General features: G+C 39.9%; 2 protein-coding genes across 3 annotated transcripts in view; both read right to left on the bottom strand.

Moving 5' to 3' along the window:
• The window catches only part of LOC107192560 (fringe glycosyltransferase), a 65,301-nt gene extending 58,391 nt beyond the window's left edge, over window positions 1-6,910 (bottom strand). Inside the window, exons 1-3 of the mRNA XM_015581851.1 lie at window positions 6,371-6,910; window positions 5,482-5,718; window positions 968-1,016 (exon numbers count right to left, since the gene is read on the bottom strand). Of these exons, the coding sequence (XP_015437337.1) occupies window positions 968-1,016; window positions 5,482-5,718; window positions 6,371-6,667 (583 nt within the window). The 5' untranslated portion in view covers window positions 6,668-6,910. The remainder of the gene's footprint in view (window positions 1-967; window positions 1,017-5,481; window positions 5,719-6,370) is intronic.
• A 1,086-nt stretch (window positions 6,911-7,996) lies between these two features.
• Window positions 7,997-16,425, bottom strand: LOC107192555 (lethal(3)malignant brain tumor-like protein 3). 2 transcript variants are annotated; one of them, XM_015581841.1, is made up of 17 exons: window positions 16,391-16,425; window positions 13,412-13,619; window positions 12,447-12,738; window positions 12,121-12,360; window positions 11,418-12,040; window positions 11,185-11,344; window positions 10,928-11,099; window positions 10,670-10,853; window positions 10,401-10,599; window positions 10,108-10,325; window positions 9,805-10,033; window positions 9,528-9,717; window positions 9,327-9,448; window positions 8,881-9,244; window positions 8,731-8,805; window positions 8,355-8,661; window positions 7,997-8,279 (listed from the first exon to the last, which is right to left on the bottom strand). In XM_015581841.1, the coding sequence occupies exons 1-17, from the start codon at window positions 16,414-16,416 to the stop codon at window positions 8,154-8,156; spliced, it is 3,735 nt and encodes a 1,244-aa protein (XP_015437327.1). In that variant the 5' UTR covers window positions 16,417-16,425; the 3' UTR covers window positions 7,997-8,153. The 2 variants fall into 2 exon arrangements, with proteins under 2 accessions (XP_015437327.1, XP_015437328.1); XM_015581842.1 differs by lacking the exon at window positions 16,391-16,425 and adding an exon at window positions 14,025-14,514.
• Window positions 16,426-17,516: the final 1,091 nt, after the last annotated feature.

Genomic DNA, 17,516 nt, shown 5'->3' with positions numbered 1-17,516 from the left:
GCCGCGTAATTATCCGTGCCTCGTATTACAACAGAAATAAACGCTCCTCTCGCCGCGGCTGTTTCTGCTTCTTTCTTTTTTTCGTATTTTTAATAGAGCCATTTAAACGGTGTAACACGTTTACCTGGAAGCAATACTGGAAAGACTTTGGCCTTCGAACCTGCGGTCGACATCGGTATCAAACTATCAATCGAACACAACGATCGATCTACATTCGGTTCCCCTAATCTACAATATATATACAGTGATCCCTCGATTATTCCCACCACTAGGGAAGTCCCAATCAAAACAGAGTAAACAGAACCTAGGCTTCGAGTTAAAAAAAAAACAAATTTAGAAGGGGCTGAAAACCTTTCCACCTTGCCACGAATGCTTCGAAGTGGACTCGAGTACGTCGCACTCATCGAGACATTACTGTACCAATCGAGGAATCCGTCGGTTCTTGCCCACGAACGAATACTCACTTGCTCGTGGGTATCATAACGAACCACGACATATTTCGGCTCGGGTGCTTAATTGCTTCCTTAATTAAGGAACGAGGGATACCCCCTCCTTTTCAGAGCGCGAGGTAACGATCGTGGGTCTCCGAACAGCCAGTGTTTCTCACTATTAGAAAATTTTACGCGTACACTTCTGTGATCCGCGATCTCGCGTGTATTACAAGAACCGTCTCCTACGGCCTCTGTAGCAACCGTTTAATTAACACTGGATTTACGGGACGCGTCATTTTTACGTATTTCGAATGCCCTCTAACTTCGAAATTCTCTATATGGTATACTTATCTCTACGGATATGCGTCAATTTCACGCGATCGTAAATTGAATATTAAATAAAATAAGGTGTTTTTTAAAGAAAATGTGCGATTTCGTTGTTACGTGTCCGTAGAAATAGGTGTACAAGAAATGTCCGTAAACCTACTGTTAAGTAAATAAACCCCAGTATGTGTTAAACAAGTATTTGTACTCACTCGTTTGATTCTGGAAGTACGGATCGTCCCGATCGGTGAAGAACCACGTCTGCAAGCAAAAAGAAAAAGGCAAAAGTGAAAACTCTGGTCACAGCTTCGTTGGATATCCGTTTGTTCGGCTTTGTATCGATGCAACGTAAAGAGAGAGAGTCTAATAATCGAATGGTCGTCGGTCACGTACACAGCCGCCATTGTTCACCGCAGACGATTCCAATGGCAAACACACGCCGCGTACCGATCATAAATTTCGATTTCTTCGCCGACGCTCGCGGATCGTTCCCCCGTCCACGGGGGACCTATAAATCCTCGCCGAGAGACAGTCCTTTTTTGGCTCGTATCCGCGCGGTTTCACCTTCGTTTCACGCTGGGGAAAATGAAGTTATCATTGTACGGGTTTTCAATTCACTCCGACTCGGCAGTTTCTATCGATTCGATCTCAATTGATCATCAACGAGTGTTCGCAGGCTCCTCAACACTAAATAAATTTCAAAAACTAATATCAATATGTGGTTACAAACAAATATTAGCTTCAGAATTCCAAGTTCTATCTTTGTTCTAAATCTCATTGAAATGTCAGTGTTACTCCTAGGATTCTCTCTTTGCCAGTTCCAAGGAGCCTTCGAACAATAATGGAGAATTTACTGTAATCTTCGATATTCGGTTCGAACGACTGTCCATGATCCAGGGGGAATTTATTGTTTCGAGTGAATTCGATCGAAAGGCAGCTTGACACCGAGCTTCTCGTCGGTTCCCCACTCGCCACTTTCATCCGGACCGAGCCCTACACCACGTCATTACGATCGGAGCAGTGCACGTGTTAAAGCAGCCGCCTATTTTTAGTTCCCGAGTTCCCTTCAGGAAGTGATGAACAGCCGCAAAGAACGGCGGAAAGAGGGGAAACTGTGGCGGCCAGAGAGCAGACGTCACAGAAGCATTGTCTCGAGGATTTTCACGTGCAACGCCAGGTCATTACTCTTGCGTCGAAGCCTAGGGACATGGGGATGATCCTAGCCATTTCTAAAAGAAAACAAATTGTACTGGAAACTGATCACTGGTCAGGGGACCAAGATGAAGCCTGATATTTTATACTCTGATCATAAAGAACTCTGTACTTCTTACGAATACTGTTGGAAACCTACAAGTCTAAGAGAAATACACAACTCGTAGTTTTTAAAAAATTTTCAAACAAAATTTCGTTAATCAATCTACGTGCGTCTCGCTGGTCCAAAGAATACAAACTCACCATGATATAAAGAAAAATCAACCTATAAATCTAAATTTTTCTTAATGATTGTATCTCCAAATATTAAGAACAAGTAAAAAAAATTAAGTGTTGATAATAAGATCAAATTTGGTTAAATATTGTACTAAATAGCTAGTCGGTAGATGAAATAATAAGCTTGATTATTTCACTACGTTCCTGGTACTATATAATAAACTTCTTAAGCTTTAAACTCAGTTTTCTATGTTTAGAAACTGGTGGAGACAGAACAATTAAGAACTAGAGCGACGTTTAGTCTTTGGACACAGTATCTTGATCATGTTCACCAGTTAGGGGTCTTTAGCGAGTCCAGTAAGTTGGTCGTCCAACAATCCTAATCCACTGAAACGAATCTTAGATATATTAATCTGATCAATATTCACGAGTGTATTTCTTAATTGAATAATATTATATTAATAAGGCGGATACTCTTTTTGCACCTGGACGGCCAACAACCCAGGAACGGTCCTGATTGCTACCGATATAACCATCATAGAAACCAAACGTCTGTTCACCGTGGCCTCCTCGATCCCCAACCGTTCGCTAAGCTGTGGTGCAGTGGTCTACGATTCGTACGGTCGATGCAATTGTAAAGTCCCCGGTGCAGCAGTAACAGCAGGCAACCGTTTGATCTAATTTCAGCGATTGTCGCGGCCTACGTGGCGGATGTCCGGCGTGTTCGTAATTAAAAGAGGTCTGACGGAGAAAAACGAATCAACGAAGAAGTGGAAGATGAAAAAAGGAGGTGGAACGAGACACAGAGGGACGAGGGACGACGACGACGCCCCGTCAGCGTTCGCAGAAGGAACACGAATATCCGGCAAACAAGAGACGACCCGGAGGGCGGGTGGAGGGATCGCGATGACGTCAGTGGCACCGGCGTCCCGTTACATCGGACGTAATTACGTTAATCCACGCACGTACACGACGACAACTCGCGACTAAAATAGGCGTCGTCGTTGTAAGCCGATCTTCAGGGTCTGTCCCATGCTTAGAACCGTTCGTGCACTTCGAGGACCTGAACACGATCGGTCCACCAATGGTGGTTCCGTGGGTGGCAGAAGCGAGGCGAATTAAGCCTGCTGGCCACGTTATACGCTGAATTAGGGGAAACACTGAACTGTCTGAAACGTTCGTAGGAAACACTGAAAGGTTCGTTACAACCACGTCATGCATGAAGACACTGACACCACGGAACATTGTTTTGTACAACAAAGTAACGATCGTCAAAAAGAAGAAAAAGGCCTCGATATATAAAACTTCTGTTCTCACCAAGCCCTTCCAAGTATCCTGTAGTCGCTTTGCGAACCCTTTTAATGATCAAACCCGGGAATCCAATCAGTTTCAGGGCCGGTTCGTCGAGCAACAACGTGGAAAAAAAAACCAAGCAGCAGGAACTCTTCGAGTACCCTGCATTTTCGTCGTGTAAAAATTACTCGGGGCTCGCGCGGATGGTAGAAGCGCTTTCGGATAAATAAACGTGCGTAATTGAGCAATTATCCGCGAGACCGGCTCGAAGGTAAAACGACCTTTGTAAATTGATGGGTTCTCGGGGGGGATACGGGGAGTTGTAGTCACTGAAACTAATGACAAATTGTTCGATCGATCGCCGCCCAAGAGAGGGTTCCTTTTTTCTTGCGGCGAATCGGTCGGATCCTCTCTCAGTGCTGGTCGCCGCTACCGGACGCAAGGCAATCGTCGAGAATGACTTGGTCCGTTCGAGTCGAACACTGCAAAGTGTAACGATCAATTTGTTGGAAATCGAGAGCTTCCACAGATTCGTGGGACGTCCAAAGAAGACTTTTACCTAGACTCGAAACGAAACCGCGATTTACATTTCGAAGGAGAGGCTACACACACACACACACACACACACACACACACACACACACACACACACACACACACACACACACACACACACACACCTTAAACAATTCGATCGCTTCGGGCAAAACGGCCCAGCGTCTGTCTACCTAACTCGATTCTCTTTCGGCCGCGCCGGTAAATCATCCGCCGGCAAATTGGATCCGTGAATCGGTAATGCCGTGAACCGCAGAGGATACGTACATTGTACCAAACATAACTTCTCTGACGCGAGACAATGTGCAAAAGTCTATTTAATAAAATTTACGACTAGACAGAGGGAGGATAGAACAGACAGACCCGACTGAGAAAACTAAAAGCGGCAAAGGGTGAAGATGAGACCACAGGAGGGATCCCCCTGTCCCAAATCGGGCTGGCACGTTAATCACCGTCTGTTCTGCAAATTACGCGTGATTAAAGCGTCGATTGAACAGCCCAGGTAAGAGGGTTTCGGGCCCCACGAAAATTTGTGGATTCATCCCGAGGATCCTTGTGTTGCGGGTGGATTAAGTCGATCGGGACATGGAGGTCGTAGGGTCGAAGGTAAACCGTGGGATTCTCCCATGGAGGGAAAATCACCGACGAATGAAGTGTGTATCTTCGAGAAGGATCGAAAGAGTAACGAGAACATTGACGGATCTGATCTGCCAAACGAAGAATACAGTGAGAGTTTCGCTCGTTTTCACGAGTGAATAACAATCTTCAAAAACAAATTCCTCGAATTCGTTAAACACGCCCTCCGACGTGGGGACAGGCTCAAAGAGACCGACAGCAGCGTTACGGACAAATATTGCGCCGGATGGAGAAGATAAGTGCCCCGAAATGTTCTTTTCACGGCCAAGTACTTACTACTTCTTGCGAACGCGCGATTCTCGAGGATCTCCGGGCGAGAGGAGATACACGACTTTTCTGGGCTACCGTTCCAGGAAGTGTTGCCTCAGGGGAGAAGAGAACAGAGGAGAGAGGATCTACAATGCATGCAATTAGTCGCGGCGAGATAATATCGCGAAAGTTGTGCCTCTTCCTAGCCCCGTGTCCGTGTAGTAGAGTCCTCGCGATGTTGCCAACAGTTTTTCGAGCAACGGCGAAGCAGCAGATAAGCATACCTATACAAATACAAAAGGATACCGATGTAACGAGAAAGTTTAAACCGTTCTAAAAAAGCTGGTGGGTCTAACGAATTCGAGAACCTAAAGCAAAGGTTCCCAAAATATGCCAGTCAACATGAAAGTTTGCGAAATGCCGAAAGCTGATTGGCCGAAGAAGAGGCTAACCTAAATAGCTATACAAGCATCGATACATTTTCCAATTTTATGCACTTACAATCGTGTAATGTTCGAAATGCCGTAAAACAGAACATTGACGAAAATTCTCATCATTTACATACCTGATCTTTGGCGAATTGGAACCAGGTGCTGATAATGGCCGGCAGCCGGGAATGATGATAGTGTTTGGTAGTTTTCACGCTGATAAACACATCGTCGAGGTTCGTCGACGGTGGTGCCATTGTTGCTGTCGCGATCGCGGGCGTAACCGACGATTCTTCGCTGATCAATTTCCTTGATGCCGGTACCTCCACTAACACGCTCCGACTGTTCACTTCGACCGTCATTTCGTCCACCCACTGAAAAAATGAAACGTAATACGTCGCTCAGCCTCCTTCGACCATGTGTATGTATAGCGAAAATATGGGTAGTGGCACCAGCAGCCTCGACACGCTCTTTGTAAACATGGCGCGCAGGGTAATACGATCGGTGCTACTCGATGACGAGAGAGAGACCGACCACCGTTCTCGGAAAAGAAACGAGCACGTGCACGCCACGGCGAATGTTTACCCCGAGCCCGTTGCTTCGAGAATGAAAACAAACCTAACCGGGTGGACTTGGCGCGCTCTCGATCTGTCGTTCGATTAACATAACTAGATATCGACGAGTAACGCTACTCGAGAAATTAATTCGCGTGCTTTTTTCGAACCGCACGATCCCGCCGTGTCGCCACGGTCGATTAAGTTGACGCAAGGGGTTTGATATTGTTCCAATCCAAATGCATGCTATTGCACTGTTCGTTTGTGCAATATTTCGTTTTGTCTAACTGAAATCTCACTTGACCATTCGAATAATGTTACAAGGCAAAGGGAGTACGGGTCATCAAGGGGGATACTGCGTCATCAAGTACGATCATACGCAGTTACCGTATACACGGATAAGATTTGACTGATTAATGGAAGGATTAATGAAACAATTCGGGGTGAGGTATTAGGAAAAGTTGAGATTTACCTGACGTGGGACAACGGCCTGATAAAGAAGAATTGTGGCATAAGCAGTGGCGAGGACAAGTGCCAACGCCTGAAGACCTCGTCTAGTCGGCAGACCTCGGGGCATTTTGGCGCCACCGGTGCCACCAGGGAATCCTGAGGCAACCACCGACAAGCGAGCCTGCGGCCCACCGCCGCCGAATTTCACCGATCGTCCTTCCTCCTCGTGGTTCTCGCGTTTTTCTCGACCGAGGGCGGCTAAAGACCACCACCCCGCATCCTTCTCCTCCTTTTGCCGCGCGAAAAATAATCCAGTCATAACACACACTCGCCGGATCACTTGTCCCGTTCGTTTCCGTTACACCCTCGACAACGCATCGATTATCGAAACAAACGATTAAAAAAAAATCGTCCACTCTCGATATAGTCCTTCAAGTTGACAACCGTCCTTGCACGAAGCGATCGCGATTGTGCATGACACCGTGTCTCACCGTGAATTGCCCTCGATTCTCGATAATATTATACGATCACCGTCGAGGATTGTCCTTCGCGTGTCCGTCGTTGTCACTTTGTAGATAATCGATCGCAATGCACGAAATTTCGAAAGCTAATATACCGTGACGAACTGTCAAAGACACTGGCTGTGTCATCGTTCCGTTACCCGCCAATTCATCGAACGTCGCTGTCGAGATCGATCGAGATTCGCGAATTTAGAGTTCACCGGATTGTAACTAATTTCAGTTTGGTCCAACTTTCCCGCGATAATTTCACTTCTTTCGAACGCACAGAACTTAACGATTCGAAGGAAATAAACGCCAGAATACCGAGCAGTCGATAGAAATCCGATGTTTAATTTGACAGTCGAGTGATTGTCACACGAGACCGCGTTCGATACACACGGAAATAGCACCCGGCGTACACACGCACGAGAACTCACTGTTACCCGGCGCACGTCGAGCCACCGACTGAACACATGGCCAGTCGTCGTGACTACGCTGTAAACATCGCCATAGCGGCCACTTCGGCTTTCGGTGGTAGGGGAGAACAGGCCGTGAGTGGCACGATACCGGGAACGAATAAGAAGGGACGGCGCTTTTTAGATAGAACACCGCCCCTCCCTTATATCGGGGAAAATAAATTTATATTCAATGATACTTTTCAAAAAGTTGGCAAGATTATCTGTAATTCGATCAAATGAGATCATGATATTTATTTAGTATATACACATACATGTAGAATTTATAATATGATTTTATATTATTATCAAGAATATCGGATTTTATTTTTTATAAATAGGATCAACCTGAAAGAAACGAGCCTTCGAATTAAAAGTGGACTTACATGTATATGATCGCAGGTGAGGGTATCTGTATTGAGGTATTTCTTATATTTTTGTATTACAATATTTAATTATTAAGATCGTTAATATTTACATTTGTACATGAATGAATGCACTTCACTGTATAGGAAAAGAAATTAGAACGGACAATCGTAAGTACTTATGATGCGCATACATCTCAGCTATAATTATGTATATCTCAAAATTCAATAGAATCGTCGAACTTGATTTTAAACACTGTTATGTCTTTTGTTTTTTCAATAATCTTTTCGCACGCGATGGAACTCGTAATAAATCTTCTATGTTCTCTTGATATTAGACCAATGTTTCACAATAGTGGTAGAAAATATTTCTACCTCGATGATTCGTTAAACTTCTGAAATAAATTGAATCGACATTATCGTCGCGATAGCTGCCAGTTTGCACTTTTCAAAATCCAATTGTAGGTGCGTTCATCGCACGTGATTCACGATGCCCTTCGTCGTAGAAGAACTATGCTATTGTACAGTTTAATTGCAGGACCAAGACGTAATCCCAATAGCGACACTAAATCCTCTTGCGTTAACATTAAGAAGGCTTCGCCATCGATGTTCTGCAGAACAATCATCAATTATTGAACGTAACTTAAATTCACTTAATAATTTCATACGAACTATTCGATACATACATGTTTCCTGAAAATGTTTCCGATTTCTTTACAATTGGGCATACTCTGAATAAATTTAATCACTTCCTCGTTCGACCATCGTCGAGGATTCGTGTTTTGCCTCGCTACTACTCTATTCAGAGCATTACTGTGTTTCGCCCATATATGCGGCGCATCCGGTAGCGGATTATAACCAGGACTATATACAGATTGATACAGCTCCATGCGTAATTGTTTATCTGGTATATTTGCAGCGTATGGTACAGTGGTTAACGCTGAATCACTGTAGTTTGAAAGAGAATACATGGGTTCCTCGGAAATCTGTCGTCTGTGGCGATAAAATAAGTATTAAAATTAATGTAAATAAATGGCTAACTTAATACCAACAACTAGATACCTTTTCTTCCTCTTTCTTAAAAGTTCATCGTCGTCAGTTTGACCATCGCTGTGGTTATGTTTGGACTTACTCGATCTGTAAATTATGCACCATTATTTATCCACATGATCTTAATATATACATAAAGATAAAATTATTCGAATAACTGACTTTTCCGAATTTTCAGACTTGTCGTTTTTATCGGAGAACTCCCCATCCTCCTGTTTAATATCTTTCTCAGTCTTCAACAACCGTTCTTCCGTAAACAACAACTTCTCGGGTTTCTCCGACCTCTCCATTTTAATTTTATCAGTCTTTTCTGGTTTTGGCTTGTCCACCATATCGTCATCGAAATCACAAGTCTCATGTTTTAAGTTCAGTCTGTCGGACAGTTGCCTGACTTTGTGAAGATTCTGAGGGGAATAAGGGCAACCGGATGCAGAATTGTGCGTTGAGAACTTAGGTCCTTTTACATGTCCTATTCCTCGACAACCGTACGTTCCACATTCTGGCCTGTCATTTAAGTTGTCTGGAGCTGAAATCGAACATACAATTATAACTCCATAAATCCTAAATAAAATACTTAAATACTATTTCATCTGTGTAATAAGTCTTACTCAATGGTGGCTCCAAAGGATGCCCTGTTTTCAAACACCAGCCCATAGGGTGTATGTCCGGAGAGTCATCGTCGACCGAATAAGCGTGATTCTCTGGCCATCCATCAAATCGTATTTTCAGCCTGAAATATAAATTTTTCTTTTCAAGTAACCTTCAACTAAGCCGATTAACATCTATGGACGTATTCCTAATTTACGAACATGTGGTCTTTTACGTCTTCAACCGTTGCCACCCTAATCAACTGAGGTACCCGTTTGTCGACTGCCTCTAACTTCATCCCACGTTTAAACCCGCAGGGCGGTCGTTGTTTAAAAGCTCTCGCCGGTGCAACCATGGATCGCGTTTCTCGCAGATACGCATCCCATGTAAAAGACTTAGGGTCTTTATAATCTGAAATGAAAAATATGTACAGAGTTTTTGTTACGGAAACAGAATTACCAAATTCGTACAGATACAAATGAACATATTTTTATTTACTGTTAGGTGGTGTGAGGCTGTGACCATTATGGTGACACCATCCCACTGGATGAATGTATGGAGAACTTGCATCTGCCCAATAATCGTAAACCTCGTCCCAAGAATCAAAATGAACTAACAGGCGCGAATCCATTAGGCCTGCGATACTAGCTACACAAACTAACGAAGAATGCTTCCTATCTACTGCTTCCAATTTCATTCCTACACGGAAACCAGTTGGAAAGACCGACTACAATAATAAAATAAATTCATCAGTTTTGTAATCACTTTCCAGAGGAATTAAATGAAAGCTTTATTACGTACGCTCTTATTTGAAAATATATTTTTCGGTGCTGCAGTAGCTTTGCAAATTTTTAGATACGCATTCCAATTGAAATTGCTGGCGACGTAACCTTTCGGTGGATCTAATCGATGTCCGTTCTTCTCCGACCATCCAACGGGGAATATATCCATACTGTCTGCATTTACCCAGAAATCGTAATTTTCTGCGTAACCATCGAAATGTAAACGTATTCGGTAACCTATTACAAAAGGATAAATTCAAGATCTGACTTTGGACAAACAGAATTTTATTAGATGAAAAATATTAAACTTGCCCGCTACTTCAACGACTGTAAGAACACAGTATCGTGACGGATGTTCCGGATCTATTCCTTCTAATTTCATGCCAACTTTGAAATGATTTTTACTATATGGGAAAGGATCCTTGAACAGCTTAACAGGTGCAGCTTTTGCTTTGCAGTGTTCCAGGTATTTAGCCCATGAGAATCCAAGTTTTCCTGTCTGCCAAGGATACTACATACAGAGACACACTTATAAGCAGTACGTTTCAAAAGATTTGAACACGCAGCTAGGACTCGCCTACCTTTGACTCCGTTGAATCTCCCTGACTTTCGTCGTCCATTCCTGTGATAGTGTCTTTTGTATCCTCATCTGTTTCAGACTTCGAAACTTTCTCCTGCGTTTTCTCATCAGATTTATCCTCTATTTCTTTAGACTGTTGTTGTTCTTGCAACAATCTTTTACGTTTCCGTTTTGCACGTAAGTCTCTATACAAAAAGAATGTTTAAATTACAGATTTGTATGTGTATCGATTTATCGAAAATATCTTATCAAGTCATACTTCAAATCTTTGTCTTTTCGCATTGACGGTTGCTTCTTGGATTCTATTATTTCTGTACATGTTGGGCTACACGATATTGGACTCTCAAATTCAGCAGCCAAACCGTAACACCCGCAACCTTCACAGTGATACATTGTATCTGCAGAAACTGTTCTAGATTTCCTATCATCGGCTATAAAAGAGAATATTTAATAAATTCTAAATGAAATTATTTATAAACGAAGAAAACATTGTTTCCGATATATATTAATACTTACATTTCTTTTCAGAGTTCACACTATTAGCGGTTAAGGGGCTGGACTTCGAGGAATTCTGTGTTAAGCAAACATTTTCCTTATCACCAATACCATCTTTGCCTTGTTTGTTGTTCTCATCCTCATCGACTACTTCCATAATACCAAATTCATTCATACAGAACTATAAAGTATACATACCATCATAAAATGCTACACCGTTTATGCACTAACTTTTTTTAAATTATACAACATACCTTCAGTGTGCTTCCAGGGAGAGTACCAACACCATCTTTCCAGTCTAGTACTTTTGCAGCATCAAAATTCGAATCATTTGCATGAGTGGTGTTCGAGTGATCTTTTAAATCATCGTGATTGCTAATTTTAGCATCATGTTTATTATCTGATACTGACTCGACACAACTCGTGCGCGTTTTAATAATTTCTATTTTTATGTCATCATCCATACTAGCGTTAAGTTTAACACTTTTGTCTTCGCTTGGAACCACTTTAATCAATGTGATATCGTCATCGTTTTGCACTTTCTTGTCTTTGTCTTGCTCCGATTCTGGGCTGCTCAGTGTATAAGTGACATCAACTATACTGTCCTGTGAAGATTTTGAGAGATTCTGTTTCTTAAGTCGCTTCTCGTTCGATCCCCTTAATATGTTGCTTATTGTTTTCTTTCTTTTCTCAGGCATGCCAGTATCGTCTTTTTTTGGAATAGGGGTAATAACAGCAGAGTCGGGATTCTCTGTGATTTTTATGCTGTCCGTAGAATTACTGTTTCCTTTATTTGCACTTAATAAACTCATTTTCGCGATCGGGTGCAAGGGTGGCGGATGTGTGGAGGAATTTGTTGTTTTTGACTCTCGTAAAACTGTAATATAAAAAAAAGTTTTAAAAATAATAATTGCAAACTGTAATGTAAAAAGGGAAACGTTCTTCGTGGTTACATACCAGTAATAGTGCCTTTACTTTCTGTGGTAAGTTGGCCATTATTAATTTTTAAATTAAACATGCTGGATTTGGTAGGTCCACTTTGTTGAGGAATACTGACTGGTAGTAACAAATTCGCCATATGCTTGGCAGTCTGACTCTGAGATCCTGTAGTAGTACTAGTTGATGTTTGAGCTAATTGTGATAAAACTGGTGCAATCACCAATTTTTGCTTAGCTATTTGAGTTGTTGTTAAAGCTCCTACCAATAAACATCAATTGAATTATTTTTTTTTAAGAAAGAAATGTAAATATTTCCACGATATTATTATTAAATGAATTAATCACCTGGGATAACAACAGAATCACGTGATTTGTTTGGTTTAATCAGAGTTCCAAGATACGCAAATGTATGCTTGCCTGTTTGTGCATTATTTTGATTTCCCTGAGAGGAACTTAAGGGCACGATTTGTGCAGTTGATACATTGGACTTTCTAAGCAATATGTGTTTCTGACCTTGTGATGTTGCTGTAGTACTGACTGTATTAATTGGTCGATGGATCACAATATGTTGTTTATTCTGAGAAGTAGCAACCTGACTTGGTCCTTGTATAAATACTTTGTTTTGTCCACTAACAATCTGAAATAGAAATACACCAAATATTTGAATATTCCCAAGACCCGTAATGTGTTTACAGAGAACTGATTTAACGATCTTGACACTTCAAGGAAAATGATCTTTATGACAAGAAATTGTGTAATTTAATGTAACTCTTTATTTATTTGATTTATCCCTAACAAAAAACACACTTTTCATATTTCTGCAGCAATGCAATGAAAAACACTGACTGTTTCTGAATATTATTGTTAATCTAATCTCTGCCCTTCTACTTGCAATCCACTACAGCAAGTATGTTGTACAAATCTATATTTAATGTAAAGAGATGTACCACTCACTGTTGCCACCTACACATGGAATCTAATAAGTCTTCACATATGTAGATCATAAGTTAATTCATGTATGACATAGTTAAAGTTCTCTATGTTAAACAACAGTTGCTCAAAATACTCGAATTATTCTGCATTATTTTATATAATTATAGGTTACTGTGACCTACATAACTAACCATGTAGTTTATTCTTTAACATAGCACAGTGTTAGATCTACTATATGCTATATCTATAAGTATCAAATTATGAACAGTAATAATTAACATAATTTTATAATACTTTCACTCATTTTCATTCTGCTAATACAAGCAAAAATGTATTGCTGGCCTCAAAATATTTAAATGCTTATTTAAATATATTACCTGATTGTTGACTGGATTAATAATGGCAGCAAGCTGAGTTGCATTTGACGAAACCAAAGTCTGATTTGTTGTTGTTGGTGGTGCTGAACGTAATTTACTCTGTTGAATATATAATAAAGGCATAACGGGTGCTGTTGGGTCATCTGACTGCTGAATCTCTGTGCTACTATTCTCATCAACATCATCTACTACTATTTCTTCCTCCATTCTGTCAGGAAAACACAACACAAATACATTGTTGATAGCTTTAAACAACTTTTGTACCGTATACTACTGCAAAGTACTTTAATTCTCATTAAAAAAAAATCTTACGTACAACAATAAATTTTTAGAGGCACTTTATTTACTTCAATATACATTGCAGCCAAACATAAACACAATTATACATATTCACAATATTTAATTAGCAAAAGTATAAAAAAGTATTGATAAGTTACACAATGACTCAAAGTATATCCATATTTAAGGAAACCAAACCTGAAGAATTATAGACGAAAACGATTATAAAATTAGGATTATTAAAGAAATAAATAAATGTATAAATAAGAAGATGTTGATAAAACAAATTGAAAGGACAAACACAAAGAGAAAGTACGTAGTAATTTTTACAAACCTAACGCTGTATAATGTCTCCTATCACCGAAATTGTTGCTAGTTACATAATTCGCAAGGAATTGTAACAATAAACAACGGCGAGACGAATAAGCTTAAGACAATTTCGTAGTGTTTAATAACTATCGCAGCCGTGTCCACGGATAGCCATAACTGGGCGTTCAGAGCAATCGCTAACGTGATTTGAAACACGCGCCGAATTATTATTGCTGAGCAGAGTTACGTTATTAATTTTCACAGTTTTAAACAAGCCGTCAAACAGTGAAGATATTACTTCTCGCATTCTACGCGAAACCGTCGCCCTAAGAACACGAGTCTTTTTAACAGTTACAACAGAGATATCCACGTTCAAATACTTTTACAAATTCGTTCCCGTCGCGCATCACGAATCACTCGAAGAACACAACGCGCACGCACAGTTTTCACTGGAATAAGAGACCAACCGTAAGACCGATCTGAAAATTGATCCGCTCTACGGGAATCGAGAACAAGAATCGAATAATTGTGACTGTGTAAATGAGGACGAAGACAACTTAGAATTCCACGGCTTTTCGAACGCTTGTATTCACATATCTTTTGAGCGTTCGAACCTTCATTCTCCGTACGCTACAGCTACATCCTCATAGGCTCTGAGTGTAGTGGCGACGGCGCAACAGGCCACTTGCCATTGGTTCGTCGCTGCTACAGCGAAGAAAGAGTCCGCGATCTCGACCAATCGTAACCTTCTCGTACACATTACTAACCACATTCGATGTACAGATTTTTCCTCGACTACCGAATAATTTTGAAATCGTTCAATGATCCTGGTTATTCGATCGATGACCATCGAATCCGAACAAAAGTTTGTTGGATACGAATTCGATTGGACAAACACGGAGTATACTTAACGTCCGTGTCTCGACCATTCTCCCGCGCAAATATTTTTTTTTTTCGTGGGGGAAAAAAGGACAACCAATTTGTGTCCTCCAGATCGATGGAAGCTGGACTAATATTTTTTTAAAATGACAGACCACATTTATTCGTCAACATTTGTTACCTTATTTGTTTGACTTTCAAATTTGTGCTGTTACACGCGTTTTCAGTGCAATGCAACCATGTAATGCATGATGTTTCACGATTGAAGTTTATTTCAAGTACGACTGCACATTAAATTTTATTACTTCATTTTTATAGAGACCTTTCCCCCCGGTTTGAGCCAATGGCAGCCGATACTTGTGTGACGTCGTATTGTTGCGTGGTTGGATTGGCTAAACGAGCAATACGTGTGATCAGGAAAAGGATTCTGCCTTTGAAACAGGAATTTCGATGAGTCTTGCAGAATTTCGCAAATTCAACGATCATTGTTTTCGATTGTACTATATGTGAAAGTATCTTTCGTATCGATTTGAGAAAAATACTGTTTGAGGGACTTAATTCGAAAGTCGAACAAATATTCAAGTTTCAATTTCCATATACTTCTGCGTTAACCTCCAAACTATAATAATGGTACTTGTAATGCTCGCTAGATTATCGATTCGTCTTAAATGATATTCAGGTCACAAATTGTTATGAAAAGCTTTTAGTATTCAAGAGGTATAAAAACAAACGACAAACAGATGCTGTTTGTTGTTATAATTTGCTTGTATGTATTTTATGAATTGAGAATAAGTTAATAGTAACGATATCAATACGATACAATCGCCGATTATCAATAGTTCTTAAATTCAAGAATACAATAAAGATTATATGTTACTATTATAAACAAAATTGTTTTATTAATACTCTTTTCACGATGTAAACATTACGAGTACTTCCGTTGATTGACGAAAAAATTTTGTAATTTCTACCTTCATACATACAATATTTATTGTACAAGTTATCGAGGTTACTAAAAAAGATTTCGAGTATAATTATAGTACGAAGGACGGTTTGTTATTCTAAGTTTAACGTTATAAATTCATCGTGTACGAATACATAAACGTAATCGTTATCAAAGCACCAAACTTATCAATGTTTCGAGTATTTCAATTGTGTATTAGTAGTAAATTAAAAAAAGAGAAAGAATGTACAGAAAGATTGTCTTGAGAATCGAAAGAATATAAAAAACTCATGCATGTTGTGCTCGTTCAGAGAATACTGTGTAACTTTTTTTTCTAACTAAGCAGCGCGAGAAGTTATAGGCAGCTTTATAGGTATACTTACTAGGATAAGTGAATGTTGGCTTAGCGAATTATGAGCGGTAATTTTAAGGATATACTCTAACGGGCAACAACCGTGGTAAAAGATTACCTGACCGATGAGGATCTGAATATTTAATGATGCCACTGTTACATTTTACACGCGAACTGCACATTGTATACATAAGAAATTATATGATAATAAACTCACGTTTTAAAGTTGTCAGTCGCCATCATATGCGAGGAAACGGTATCATTCAAACTGCGCATGCGCATCGACCCATGTTGCTTCTGCTGTAAAGACTCATTCACATTCGTACATACGGAATGCAGTCAGATAAAAATATTTTAATCATTTCGAAAATATGTATTTATTTATATATAATTAAAATTTCAAATTATCTCAGTATTATCTCTGACTTGTAAACCTAAAAAGAAGTATATACTGCAATATACAAACTGTACGAAGAAAATACAATACGTATATCATTTATATGTTTATATAATTAAATATGTAAAGTTCCGAATGGATATTGTTACCCATATATGAACTTCCTGTGAAACAAAATGTTATTTTTTCCTCGTCTTTTCAGTTTAACAAAATGAACTATATACTTTTTAACTTTCTATGAAATGCGTAAGGGTCATTTACATGTTCGATTGAACTGAATAAGAATTAAGCGTTACATCGTTTTGCTATCGATCGAAATAAAAAATAGAGTTGGTGTATAAGATATTAAATAGAGCGATGATACAGCAAAAAACACATTTTTTATTTGATTCTCGTAGTGACAGCATTGTCGTGTTGTCAATCATGGAAATTATAAATTCGTGGCAGCATACGACGTTCGTTAGTTTCGTCGTATATTAATTAAATTCTCGTGATGTTCTATAATCTATACCGTAAACTCCGATGCACCACAAAACTATGTGAATTGGCGCAGGGATTATAAAGGCAGAAAAAATTGGGCTTTCAGAGTCATCAGAATACTTGTACATACATTTACGCATGTATACATATTTACATTTTCATTGGAGGCATATGTCAAGGAACATGGATAATATATACGCTTGTGCTTCTTAAAATGTGTACAAGTTGTATGCCCCACTCTGGCAACCCCACACTCAGCAACTGAAATGGGAGCTTTTTTTTGGGCCGTGATATTTAATGGAATAGTAAGCATTTTATAAATAACAAAAGAATCGCTTAAATTGAGAATAAAAATTTCCTTAAAATTTTGTCAGATTATTCGCGTAATCTCCTTGAATTAATATCGCACATCAATAATCGTGATTGTGCTCGTTTTATTAAAGATTCAATTTTACAATATGTAAAT

Source organism: Dufourea novaeangliae, unplaced genomic scaffold (genome assembly GCF_001272555.1).
Source record: "Dufourea novaeangliae isolate 0120121106 unplaced genomic scaffold, ASM127255v1 scaffold355, whole genome shotgun sequence".
Classification (NCBI taxonomy): domain Eukaryota; kingdom Metazoa; phylum Arthropoda; class Insecta; order Hymenoptera; family Halictidae; genus Dufourea; species Dufourea novaeangliae.
This window is presented reverse-complemented; position numbering and strand designations above follow the sequence as displayed.

What these genes read in the sequence shown, in the direction of transcription:
- LOC107192555 (XM_015581841.1), bottom strand. Translation starts at nt 16,416, where the DNA reads ATGATGGCGACTGACAACTTTAAAAC. An exon ending in GAGATTCAACGGAGTCAAAG is followed by an intron (nt 10,600 to 10,669) that starts GTAGGCGAGTCC and finishes CTCTGTATGTAG; the next exon opens with TATCCTTGGCAGACAGGAAA. An exon ending in AAGTCTGAAAATTCGGAAAA is followed by an intron (nt 8,806 to 8,880) that starts GTCAGTTATTCG and finishes CATAATTTACAG; the next exon opens with ATCGAGTAAGTCCAAACATA.